This window comes from Triturus cristatus, chromosome 1_1, assembly GCF_964204655.1.
Source record: "Triturus cristatus chromosome 1_1, aTriCri1.1, whole genome shotgun sequence".
NCBI lineage: Eukaryota > Metazoa > Chordata > Amphibia > Caudata > Salamandridae > Triturus > Triturus cristatus.
This window is the reverse complement of record NC_140579.1, coordinates 876410616-876424708: the sequence shown is the minus strand read 5'-3', so window position 1 is coordinate 876424708 and position 14093 is coordinate 876410616. Positions and strand designations below refer to the sequence as shown.

Genomic DNA, 14093 nt, shown 5'->3' with positions numbered 1-14093 from the left:
AACATTCTAACATGCACATCCTGGCTGAGTAGTACACTACATCTTCTCCCTTCTTTACAATGAGAAAGGAGAATTCAAAGATGTACAACAAAAGGTTACAATCAAAGGACAAGGTATATAAATCTTCAAGTGATGTGACAAGTAATACATTTTAAAACACGTAATGAAATATTTATAAATTTTAAAATGCCTAATGAATGTGTAATACATTTTTTAACCTTTTAAAAGAAAAGCACTCAGAAAAGCACAGAAATATGAACAATGAAATCAAAGCATGTATAGAACCCTTCTTCCCCCTTTAACGAAGACAACAGGTGTGAACAAGAAGAAGTTGAAGGGGAAGAGTACTGTGAGGAAGAACAAGCAAGGAAATGAAGAAAGAAATTTGCGCGGCAATGGAGCGCAAAAACTTGAAAGAGGTTGACTTGCTAAACACCACCAGGGCACAGTGGTTGGCCAGACCACTGTGAAGGTGGCGAGCGGAAAGGAAATGGAAAAGAAAAGTAAGTTAAGAAGAAGGAAAGGAAAAGCGCTCTAAAGGCGTAAGGAAGGTGTGTGAAGTACACCTAGGTGGATATTTGAAAATAGATCCCCTAGATAGCGTGTAAGCTATCATGACACATGCCTGGAAATTCTACCACAGGGGTTTTAGAAAGGAGGCACTGTAAAGTAGGTAAAAGTAACATAATGTAAATAAGGACTATAAAGTACAGTTACTTTGCTAAATGAAAAATCCCCACAACAATTGGAGTGAAAGGTGTGCAGCACGGCACACGGCACAATGTGCTACATGAGACGTAAAACAGATATGGAGGAAGACCACATAAAGCATTAATATTCCCCAAAATTAGAGTAAAAGGTGTGCGGCACGGCACACGGCCCTATGTGCTACATGAAACGTGAAATAGATGTGGAGAAAGACCACATGAAGCATTAATATTCCCCAAAATTGGAGTGAAAGGTGTGCGGCACGGCACACGGCACTATGTGCTACATGAAACGTGAAATAAATGTGGAGGAAGACCACATAAAGCATTAATATTTGACTAAAACGCACAATAACGGGTAATATGAAGAGGCTTAAGGAGATGGTGTGGATAAAACTGCCAGTAAAAACACAAGATGTGAAGAACGTAAATGTAAAACTACCCCTTCCTCTTTTTTTTTTTTTTTTAACATGCTACGCAGTAAAAATGCAATTTACAGTAACAGCGCTAACAACACGTTAGGGCAAGTACATAAAAAATGTTGTCAAAAGAAAAGCTCGAACATATGCATTGAATCAGCTGGAATCATGTTTTTCTTTGAGGTGATGCGGTGGTGAAGATAACCACTGGATGGCGCTGTTGTAAAAGTTAAACTACAGTACTTCGAGAAAGGAAACAGCAGATCGAAGTGGTGTTGAAAGTTCCGTTTTAAAAATGAAAATGAGACAGTACCTGCTGCAAATCCGTGAAAGCGCTCCGATGTCCTTGAGGAAATTCCATGGATGTAAGAAGGCAAAACATGGAACTGTGGGAAGATTGGATGGCAAACAGACGTGGTTGGCAAGACGAGAAATATGCTGGAAGGTGCACATGAAATGATGAAAAATACCAAACTCAAAATGGCAGCACGCAGGAAGACGTCGGGCAGGATGGCTCTCGGTAAGAGTAGGCTCGACAAATGCTGAAAAGCGGTGATGACGCGGGGAGTCGTCACAGTGAGAATATCCATGGATGGAAGATGCTGCCTCGAGACTCCAGCTCGAGGTAAGGAGGTGCCTCGCGCTGCTTTCAAATGTCGCATGGCAAATAACGGTAAAAGTGCTGGAAAATGTAATTTCTTCTGAAAAATGCCGGTAATTAATAAAATAAAACTGACCTCCATTAGTGAATGTCTGCTCACGCTGTAGTCGGTACGGGAGAGTCAAACTGCGTGTAAAATTCGCAGGGCTAAAATGAAATGCCTGTGGCTGGGGAAGATGTTAAAACGAGGTAGGCAGCATAGAGGAAATTATGAGCTCCGATTCCTTGCAGGTTACAAACACTGCCTGTCACACGGTGAGGACCAAGCAAGACGAGAGCGATATGCAGGGCAGACAGAAGGACACTTTGCTCCGAGGGAGTGGTCAGCCGGAAAACAAGCAGTGGAGAGCTAGAGCTGGCATGCAGGCAGGGACTAGCATGCGGGTAGGAGCTATAGAAAGGAACTGGAAGGCGCAGGATTTGTAGGTAGAAAGTGGCACTTTGGAGTTGAGGGTGACCGGTGGGGGTCACTGGTGGGGCTCGTGGTGCCAGATGAGTTGAAGTGCTGCTTCAGAATTTTTGCATCTTGAGGTTTCTTGGAAGTTGACGCGCAGAATCATCCCATCCTCGTCGCCAAATGTAATGTTTCAATAAGTAGTCCATTCTTGGTAGTTTTCATGTAGGTTTATTAAGTATCTAGTTGTATAATAGAAGAGCCCCACCAGGAGCAGTCTGTATCTGCTCAGCCCATTCAGCAACTGCCTGAATCCTACCAACATTCTAATCTTCAACATTCTAACATGCACATCCTGGCTGAGCAGTACACTACAATGGTTGAAATGCCAGGATTTGTTTGGGCCGTCACTGGTGACACACTGGAGAATGGATTGCTGTCATCACAGGCAGAGCTGAACGTGTCTGGGAACCCTCGTTTGTTTGTACATGTATTGCTTATATGTGCCGTCATCATGCCCCCGAACCGTGAACTGTAGCTTAGAGGCAAGGGCTGATGGATTGGCAGTCACGGGCCTCTAAGGTGAGGTTTCAAGCCCCGGCAGTGGTAGCATAGGTCAACTTTAAAAAGGGGGCTGCAGGTGTTCAACAGGCTCCTACAGGGGAACTCTATTCCAAAGTGTGGCCTCATTGAGTCATGCACGTTGAAGGGATGGAGGCCAGGGGTGTTTGGATTGTGCAGTGTGCTGCCGGACAACGGCCTCCCACAGCACGTCTGCGGTGATATCTGTGTTTATCGAGCTGACCATCTGATCTCTTCAGCGTGCCTGGTAGTACCTCAGATCTGGAGCCAGGCACAGTAGAATTGGTTTTGGGGGTCAAGTGGGAATGAAGGGGGTTACAGTGCAAAGTGAAACGGAATGTGTGTGTGTGTGTGTTCTAATTCCAGCAAAAGAACCTCACCCCCACACCTCCTCCCTGAACAGCACCTGTGCCAACATGCACGCAACACAAATCTACGGGGCTCTAGCACGGACACTAATTAACTCCTGCCACACAGTGAAGCTCTGTAGAAACGTCTTTTACTGGTGCTTGCATGGGCGTGACTTTCACGGCAATGTGATCCACTGCCTTTCGTGATGGATTTGGGGGATTAGTACGGAACCTCTTCAATGTCAATTGTTGTTCCTTGTAAAGCGCTGGTGCACCCCGAGCACGTTCCAAGGACTGATCGTTCCTTGATAGTAACTGAAGATATCTAAAGGAATCTTCAGACCCTTGTATGCTCCTCCAAAAACTGTAGTGTCCCCAACAGGGGACGCCTGGCTGACCTGTTGGTGTGTGTGGAGAACTGCTGCCCTGACTGCTGCTTTTCCTTGCAGCGCCTCGCGGAACCCGCTTCGCGGGTCCCGCTACGAGGGGTGTGCTGTCCTGGACCTTTGGACCCCTGGAGTTGTTTCCTTGCCAAAGTGGAGCCTGCAGTGGGTGTGAGTGCGCGTGGGCAGGGCTGCGAGCTGCGGGACCGGGACTACCTCTCCCAGGAGTCCCCGCCAGCCCTAATTACAATCATCTGGGCCGCTCTCCCTGCCTGCCCCGCCCCCACTAACGAGAGTCTCTATTTTTTCAATCTGTTATTCCCGCTGCGCGGGAGCGCACGCGGGAGCGTCCCGGGAGAAGCCCGGGACAAGGGCGGGACCGTCTGTGGCCGTCAGAGGCCGGAGTAGGCCGGGCTGGGCCTACTCTCTTGGGTCATCCATTCGACCCCTGGCCCTATTTACTGTCACAGCCCCTTGCCGATTATAATCCATCACTCACATTATGCCGTCTCCAGCAAGGGAGAGTACCCCATTGAAGCCGGGAGGAGTTAAAAATAGGACCCTAGAGAATTATTTCTCCCGGGCGGCGGGGGAGGGGGACAAAGAGTGCAACCTGTCCCGGTTAAGGGCAGAACGGAGACGCTCAATAGATAACTTGAAAAACATCCCCCTTGGAGAACAACCCACTACGCCCAGGGAGGAGTTGTCCCTAATAGATGAGGTCCCACTCCTGCTGAGGGATTGTATAAACACTCCACCAGTTGCAGCCATGAGTATAGTCCCAGCTACCAGTCCAAGCCCTACAAGGGTGACCATTGATTTAGTCTCCCAACCCTTCCCAGCCTCTAAGGCTAGGAAAGCTAAACCCAAGCCAGTCACCACACAAGGAGCACCGGGGCCCCCTCCTAATAAACGTAGGAGGAAATCGAAGGGAGCCCAGGGAAGGAGTAAACCCAAGATCTCTCACTCGGACTTTGGGAAATCTTCAAAACCCCCCGTATTAGCAGCGAAATTACCGGCTGAATCACACCCCAAATCTATTGCCCGGGAGGATTTAGCTCCCGCCCTGATAAAAGACATAGGAACTAGTACCGCTAATGTCCCCCTCTCTGTTGTCCCGCTTGGAAATCTGGAATTCTTGCTAAGGTCTCTATTACTACCGATTAGCGAGAGTATAAAAAAGATTGAGATCAGACTAACTATTCTGGAGGCCACACTAGGTAGTCTGAAAATCCCGGCTGGTCATCAGGGAAGGCATCTAGAATCTACCCCCGCCACAATAGCCCCTCAACAGCCTGTAAATAGTGCAGCAAACTTAGTCCCTCCACAAGCCGCAAATGCGGCGGCCCCGCTAAAACCCCTAAGGCCCAAGCCTGCACCAACTAAGCCCCTTAACTCTAACAGGCCTACTCCTCCTTCAGGCCCTGTTCATCCAGCACAGCCGGTAGATAGTACCACACCGACTCCCCTAATGAAGCTTCCCTTGAGACCACGCAGACCTAACCTACCCCCAGAGACTAATGATTTCACTGTAGTCATGGCGGGTGTCCCCCCACTCGAAGAAGGTGAAACTGAGGATTTTTGTGCCCTGAAAAGTAGGGTTATTAAGTGGTTAAACATAAACAGACCCCTCCCGACACACCTTAATAACGAAATCATAATGGTAAGAAGGGTGCCATGGGTGGGGAGAACATACAAATCTATTATAGGGGACTGCATATTGGTGAGTTTTAGGGACACAGGAACCGTGTCCTACATATGCCAAGGGAAGAATAGATCCAGAGAATCCACTATCCAAACCCTTCGTGTATCTTTCTTTTTCCCCATTATTCCAGTCCCATTGCAGCCGCCCCAAATTCATGACAACTGGGAGAGGGTTGGCAGGAGGGGGAGACACTGGGCATTCAACCCTAGGCCATTATTTGGCCGACCAAAACCACCCTTGTACACCTATAACCGGTTTAATTGCCTGAACGGTCTAGAGGGGGTGGATTGACAAACAGATAATGTCCTCCAGGGTTACATGGATAAGGGCGTTTTGGTAGAGGTGGTGGAGGAGCAAAACTCTCAGGCTCAGCAAACTCTACCGAGTGGTGTGGGGAATTCCATGTTTGCTGAACCTAACGCTACAGCCATAGAATGTATAGGAGGGGGACATGGGCTGGTTACGCAAGGGTCAATACAGGAGATACCATCAATGCCCCAGGGGGGTTCAAGACGGAGGGGAGAGGGAGTGAGATTCATCTCCTGGAATGTAACAGGCATAGCGGGCAAATTTAATAACAAGGAATGGGTTGATTTTATTAGAAAATTTCAAGTCATATGTGTACAGGAGACATGGGCCTTGGTGAATAATTACCATCTACAGGGGTACAAGTGTTTTTTTGTCCCCGCCCGAAAATCCAGATCAGGGAGAGCAATGGGCGGTTTGTGCATCTACGTAGATTTAGACCTCCCAGGCTCCTGGTCCTCCCCAGATTGGAACTCACATGGGATTCAGGTAGTTCGGTTCCTTGGAAAGGGGTTAAGATTTTCTGTTTTTAACATCTATAACACTGAGATAGTAAACAACCATATCCCGCTACTAGCTGAACTAGACCATAGGCTGGGACAAGAAACAACATTCCAAAATAAGGGGCCGCCGCACGGGCTGCTTTTAGTGGGAGACTTTAATTGCCACCTCTGTCCGGCACTGGTCAAGGTAAACACAGACTGGTCACAATGCCCAATGGAGAAGGGGCCGCATTTTTCTCATACGCCTACTGGGTTGGCTCTTAGGTTGCTTCGGCTTAAGTACGACTTAGAGCATACCATTAATATGATAGACCCACAGTCGGATGGTACACTTCTACCAACTTTCAAGGGCAGGGGTTGCTCATCTATTATAGATTATATTCTGGCCTCGAGATCCCTGATAAACAAAATAATCAGTGTAGGGATAGATTGGAGCAGTTTCAGTGACCACAATCCCCTTGTTTTGATGCTCTCGTATAGGGTGGGTGCTGGAACTAGAGTCCACCGCTCAATTGAGGAGAGGGTCACAGATCAAGGTAGGAGACTGAAATGGTCCAAAATAGATGGGGTAAAGTTTTATAAAATTTTGGGTGACAAGGGCCTACTGGCCATTAACGACTGTCTAGACCTAGAAGTCCAGGGACCAAGGGTACTGGAAGCATTTGACCAGATCGCTAACCTGGTCGATGGCCTACTTAGGACCAGTGCGCCCACACGTAATCTGGTAAATCCCCGGTGGTTTGATAAAGACTGTTCTAAGGCATTGAGGGAGTTGAAATGCTCCCTTAAGCTAAAACCAAGGGACCCTCAAAAAATCAAGGTATGCAGAGAAAAATATAAAAAAGAGACCAAAAGGAGGAAACTTGCCCTGCAGGCAGAAGCTTGGGCAGACTTAAGAGAGGCAGGCGAAAGAAGGGATCTAGCGGGATTTTGGAGAATCATTAATAAACCGACCTTTCAAGAAAATGATTCCCCAGAGATAGGGGTTAACATCCTCCCGGAGCAGTGGGTCACACACTTTAGGGGTCTATATAACCATGAGCCCGGTATCCATGAAGAGTCACCCGTAACCACAAGTCAGGTTCCCTCGGTAGTATTCACTCTTAAGGAGATTACTGCAGGGATGGAGGGTCTGACTAAAAATAAAGCCCCGGGGCCGGATGGAATTCCCCCTGACCTGTTTCTTAGTAATATAGAACTATGGGCCCCGCTGATGACCAGGGTCATAAATACTGCGACCACTTGTGGCCTGCCGCCATCCAGGTCTAAAGCGATCATCGTGCCAATCTTCAAAAAGGGCAATAGGGATGACCCCAAGTGCTACCGGCCCATTTCCCTGATTGACGTATCGGCTAAACTTTTGGGTAGGGCAATCCTCAACAGACTGTCTGAGTGGACCGAAGAGAATAACACCTTCTCGGACACTCAATACGGGTTTAGGACAGGGAGGTCCACCAGTGATCAATGCCTGAACCTTTACATGCTGACTGCCAAATATACTCTGGCCAGTGATGAACCCATTTATATGGGATTCATGGATCTGGCAGCAGCATTCGATCACGTCAATAGAGGAAAGCTGTGGGATATGATGTCAAGCATGGGGATTGAGAGTGGTTTAATTACCATATTAAGGGAATTACACAGCGACACCACGGCCAAGGTTCGATTTAATAGGGAGGGAAGATTGTCTGACTCTTTTCCCTGTAAGAGTGGAGTCAGACAAGGTTGCATTCTTGCCCCTTTTTTGTTCTCTCTTTATATCAATAACCTGGAGCAGTTCCTTTTGGGGTTAAAGGCAGATTCCCCAAGGGTCGGGGCGCGGCATATTCCTGTTCTGCTTTACGCAGATGATGCGGTTCTGCTTGCACGCACACCCCGAAGCTTACAAATCCTGATAGACGGGTTTGTTAGGTTCATGAGTACACTGGATCTATCTGTCAACCTGGGAAAATCATATGTACTCCTGGCCGGCAAAAAACCTTCCTCTAAATTTACTTATACAATAGGCACCCATACTTTAGAGGAGGTCAAAACGTTCTCTTATCTTGGAGTAACCTTTGATGGCGTTTTGCAGTTTAACTCTCTAGTGGTGGAACGTTGTAGCAAAATGATTGCCTCTAATGGGGCTATAGCTGGATATGGAAGGAGGCTAGGTAGATGGAGCCCGGAACAGGTGATGAACTTGTATGGCTCCGTATCATGCTCCAAAGTAATCTATGGGGCAGAAGTATGGGGCTTTGTGAACACCACTAGAATCCAACAGGAAGAAAACAAATATCTGAAATCTATCCTGAGGGCACCACCAAGTACCGCTGGAATCATAGCTCATAGGGAGCTAGGGAGACCATACTTGGATGACCTGTTAAAACTTAGGCCAATTATGGCCTGGCTAAAAATATGGGTTAATCCAGATGCGCATCTAAGCAGAGAAATTTTATTGGACTGCTTAGATAGGACCCATTGTATGCGCATCCCCTGGCTTAAATATGTAAGAAACACCCTTGAAGATTTAGGCTTTGGAAACCTCTTCACGAACCCCACAACAATTTCAGCCCAGCACAAGAAACAAGTAGGGGAAATTTTCCTAGAGCGGAAAACCCAATGTAGAGCTGAGGCTGAAGGTGTTAAAAAGACGGTGAGGGCTCATAATTTGGTAAAGAGTGTGGAGGGTATGGAGCCTTATCTGTATCTTGTGCATAATGCACAGGATAGATTTCTTATGTGCCGTTTTAGACTGAATTTACTTCCTTTTATGTTGGCCTCACCAGCAGGTTTCACCACGTCAATTGAGCAGAAGGGACCCTGCGGCTGCGACAACAGGTCTCCGCAGGATTCCCTCCATTTTGTTTTGCTCTGTCCCTATTTCTCTATGCCCAGGCGCAGATTTCTTGTAATTATTTTTAAAAAAGCCCAACAGGAACGTGCCAGGGACGCATTAGTCTTTTTGCAAAAAGCCTCTGATCCACTAACATTGTGCTGTATTATGAATTTTATTAAGGTTGCGGTCCGATTAAAGATGACTAGGGGAGAGGAATGAAAGACTTTGGATTTTCTATTTTTATGACCCTGTATGTCGGTATCTCTATTTGCACTAACTCTGTACAAGGATCTCGATTAATGTTTAATGACATTTTACCCATGTATATATATGTGCTTTTATGGTGTTTTTTAATCACCGAATAAAGATTCTTAAAAAAAAAAAAAAAAAACTGTAGTGTACACACACTACTGGTAGGGGAAATTGGGCCTGCTCCTCGGGTGAGCAACACACAACTCCTGTGTAAATGTGGGACATATCCACTGCTTGCACAGTGAACACAGACTAATCCTAAGGGATGGAGACATGTTTAGTCTCTGTCTACATTCTGCCTTTCAGCTCACGTTTCATGGAGGAAAAGGAAATCATGCAGGTCTTGTCGAGGAGCCTTATCACGCCGCTGTCATCCAGCAAGCATTTTGCATTTGCTTTGGCTGAAAACGGGGCAACCAAAGGGCACTATGTTTTGTTGCATTCCATCATCAGGGCTGGACTGGGAACCAAAACCGGCCCTGGCAAAGTGCTCGGCCACCCCCCATACCCCCGGGCTTGGGGGTGCCGCCGAGCTCTTTGCCAGGGCCGGTTTTCGGCCGATTTTGTTACAGGGCCGATTTTGCAGCTATGTTGCAAAAACGGCCCTGTAACAAAAACGGCCCCAGGTGCCCAAAACCGGCCCCCACCCATGCGGCGCACCGGGAAATTGCCCGGTGCCCACTACGGCCAGTCCGGCCCTGTCCATCATAATAAAGACATGAGAAACTTACCGAGGACTAAAGCTTCTTTAGTTTGTTAGGAGATTCTTAAAATTAGCTGTAGCCTATACAACAATATATAGTCAGAATAACACACTTCCATGCCAGAGATGCACACTAAACAGCATTCCTCTGCCCCAGAGTAGGTCTAAAGAAATCGTGTTAAAACTCCTTTCTTTGCAGCGTGGCAATTACAATACTGCTCTTACTTGTTTGTGTTCTGCAGATTTTGCGAAATTCTGATAGCAAAAATAAAATCGTGACTTCCGAGCGTGTTGTTAGACAATATCTGTCACAGCTTGTGTGCGTCCCTCCCTTCTTGTCAAGAGTTTATCCGGTTTTTTGACAAGTGAAATTCAGGATTTCAAAATGTACTTGTGATATAATTTCCTCATTTTTATGGAAGAGTTAAAGGTGAGGTGACGTGTGTGGGGGGAGGGGCATGTTGGCTGCACAAGTGAGATCAAAAGTTCTGGGTTTGAATCCAGCAAACAACGGTTTTACTTTTTCAGTAGTTAGCTGCCCTCCGACTTTTTTCAAGTAGCTCCATTGTCCATCTAGCACCACCCTTTCTCCTGATTTAGTTTATTTGCATGTATTTAACAGGGGTTTGGAATTTAATAAAATATCTGCTTGTCCATGGGGCAGGTTGCTTCATAAATCTACTTGTCCTGTAACAAAATCCACTTTGTTTCTTTGGTGCCATGTAGTGCAATGACAAATGATGGCAGCAATCTCATTATATAAGAGCTCTGATATAGCCTCTCTAATTATGCCAGGGCTCATACCATAGTAGTGTTTGAATACTTGCAATCCCCTTATGTTGCCACGTTTCCGCATATCTACGTACTGGGGGCTGAAGGTAGTGGTAAGCAATAGTTCCAGGGTTAGAATGTCCTTTTGAGTCTGTGCAAACCTATTAACTTGCATGTTTTAAAGGTTTTCAACAACTCTTCTCTAATCTTTTCCCATACTGAGAAATGTTGGAAATTTACTCCTGACCATGGCAGACTTAAACCTTCCTCCAGAGTTGGGAAGAAAGTGGTTGGAGGGAAAGTGAATTTGCAAACACTTCGTTTTTCGCATGAGCAAATCTTCACATGCATAAAATGCAGATCATAGATATTTTCTAGGAGTACTATTTCTTGTCCTACTTCTGTAAATTCTTGAGAATTCATGAAAGCCGTATAGCTGCACTTAATGCACGGACATATACCATGGGTGCACTTTTGAGACTTTCTTTAATAATTGGGCACCTGAGTTGGTCTGGCGTTGACCGTGACCTTTTGTGTATATTAAAATTCTGTCTCTCTTTATTGGCTGGCTTCACTCTGAGTGACAGCATTCTGCTCTTTCACAAGAAGAATATCAGCACACAAAGTAGTTTTGTTCACTGCCAGTAACTACTGCAGCAGTGAGTGCTTTTTGAGACCAAAAAACTATTTTTGCTTTTGCCAATGTTTGTTATAATGGTGAGGGCCCAGCAGCTCCCACACCAATAAGGTTTTACAAAAACCATGCCAAAACAAGTCACACATTGACAAAACTAAGAAGCGGACCACCAATTTCAGACCTACTGGGTTTTCCAATGCTTGTTTATTTTTGTTACTCATAATCTTAATGAAACTGGTTACACTGATTTTCCATTATTAATATTTTTGAGAAATACAAGCATGCATCAACACATGTTACTAGATGATGCTGCAAAGAAATGGCACCTGAAATTTTACAGTAGTTAAGCAAAATGTTTTTTTCCTCCTTTAATTTTTGAAGAACATTTTCTTTTGAAAGCAAAGTATCATCAATTTTGCTTTTAAGCTTCTGCAAATATTTACTTCAAATCAGAGATCATTCTGGGAGCATTATACATAGCCTCATATTGATAAACTTTGAAAACGTCTGTACACATTTTTATAATGGAACCACTGTCAGAAGTGCAGTCGGAGTTTACAACATTTACTTAAAGCGCCCACCCTAATAATAAAGGCTTTCAATTAATGAACGATAAATACAAGTTTGAACAGCAACAACATATGGGCAAAAAATTTACCTAAACTGCTGACAGTGCCCTTCCCTGGTTCATAATGTGGTCCTGCAAACTGGCAGCCAAAGGGTTTGTGCTGCAGGGGGTTTGGCCGACTTGTCCCAAGGACAAAATACACATAAAAACTTGTTGCCCTTGACCCCAAACAATATGTCCTGGGCGTCGGGCTATAAGAATTCTACATCCCTGAAAAATGTGCATTCCTTTAGTTATAGTAAATTGCACCTACATATGTTTGGATCATGCATGTGTTTGTGTGTTCCCTTCCAAGCTCTCCAGTCATGTGTATGTGTGGTATTTCCACAGCGCTAGCATAGCCACTTGGCAGCAGAGTGCTGACATGCTCATTCTGGCAGTAAGTGATACTCTACACAAGTGGATAGTATCAGAGTCGGGCAGCGTGAGAGGCCCCCTTCAAGCTTAATACTTTGATGTCACTGATTTTGACAGCTTCTGAGGCACCCAGTGCTGAGAGATATATCAATAAGCAACCATTTAGATTGCGTGCGTTTATAGAACAAGCTGCAAGGGAGGGTGCGCTGGATCGCAGAGCAGGTTTCTGGGTTTGTAAAGGTGGGTTGTTTTAGCGTGTCAAAACGTGTCATTTTTTCTTACCATTACTGTTTGCAACATATATGTGTCTTTATTTTTGTGGATGTCTGTACGTTTGTGCACATAAATATTATAGCTATGTGTACATGTAGATATATGTATGTTTTGTCTTCACCTCATGTGCAAATATTGGCAGGTCCACTCAGCCTTTCATCCTTCCAAGGTAAATACAATTATACGTATTGAGTAACTTAACAGTAAACCCTTGAGTAGAGTTAGCAGTAAATGGTAACAGGGCCGAAATATCTCACAGGGTGGCGGAAGCTTTACAGATTCATGTGTTATGTTTTGTTAAGTTGACATATGATGTTATGTTATGTTACGTTACCTTTCATGGGCTAAAGTACGAATGTGCTGTATGGCTAAATACTTATAAGGTCCCAAAGGCGAGACCAATTGCATTGCAAATGCTTGTTTTTTGGTTAATTACTGCTGCACAATTACCATCTTTACATGATTGTCGAGTTAAAAACAATGAAAAAAGTGTATTTCTGCTCACATTTTTCACTTGCTGAAAGCAAGTGAGAAATATAAACAGAGAAGTACCTGGACTTCAGGGATTGCATGAGTTAAATATCCTGGTGATTCTGAAACTGACTTTATTCCCCATTGTGGCCCCAAACTACATAATGCTGGATAATTGAGCTGGTGCTAATGGTCAGAGTTGGTAACCCTGGGCCTGCAGCTTTTAGTCAGATATACAAGAAATGGCAGGTCACCTCTGTAGAGAAAAACAGGCGTTTCTTCAAGCAGTTTACCTCTCCATGCATATTCACCTATTAATTATTCAATCATTCCATTCTCCGCTTCATACACATACAAAAAAATTCATATGTTTACATTTTAATCAATGATGCCAAATATTTCAGATTGAACAATGCTAATATCTGAAGAAGCACAGCCGACGTAAAGACCAGCTTGCATTGTTAATAGGTAAACATTCATGATTTCTAGGAACATTTTACGTCAAAATAATTAGAGGGCCCAGCTGTTAAAAATCTATTAACTATGATATTGCTCTCAGATCGCCCCAACTGTTTTGAGTTGAATCTGTGGCTCTGCATTATTATTTGCTATTTTATATAGGGCGGACATGGCCCGTAGGTATCAGCGCTTTACGAAAGTAGCATGATACAAGGGTACAGCAAGTTACTGTTACAATAATTATGTTCAGATATTGTTGCTGCTGAAAAGGTGAACAGCCTCAAACACGCCTGTTACTTTCCTCTTGGGCCAAATAAGGCCTCTCTAATTGTATTGTAATTGCATGGATATAACGCTTACTACCTCGGACAAGATATCACAGGGCAGATATGCAAATTTTGCACAGACTGCAGCAACCTGGGCATCGGGGAGGCTGTAAAATCACCCTAGACTTGGCCACCTATGTTTTATTTATGGGACGAGGAGTGCGGCAGAGGGATGAGAGAAATACAGGAAACTAAAAGTGACATGAAGACTTTAAGTCCGAGAAAACAAGGGCAAGCACCCCCCCCCCAGGTGGAAGATGGAATACACAGGAGTAAAACAAAGTGTGAAAGATTCAAAGAGGAGGAGAAGGAAAGCAGGACATAAAGGCAGAGAGAGGGGAGAAAAAGAATGTCTGAAGAGGAAAGGCTTCGACAAGAGATGGAGAAA

The 14093-nt window shown here is 45.0% G+C and overlaps 1 protein-coding gene across 1 annotated transcript in view; it reads left to right on the top strand.

Moving 5' to 3' along the window:
* The first annotated feature begins 1553 nt into the window (after nucleotides 1–1553).
* Nucleotides 1554–14093, top strand: part of LOC146871228 (uncharacterized) — a 250280-nt gene continuing 237740 nt past the window's right edge. The window contains exon 1 of the mRNA XM_085599737.1: nucleotides 1554–1751. Coding sequence (XP_085455863.1) covers nucleotides 1682–1751 — 70 coding nt within the window. The 5' untranslated portion in view covers nucleotides 1554–1681. The remainder of the gene's footprint in view (nucleotides 1752–14093) is intronic.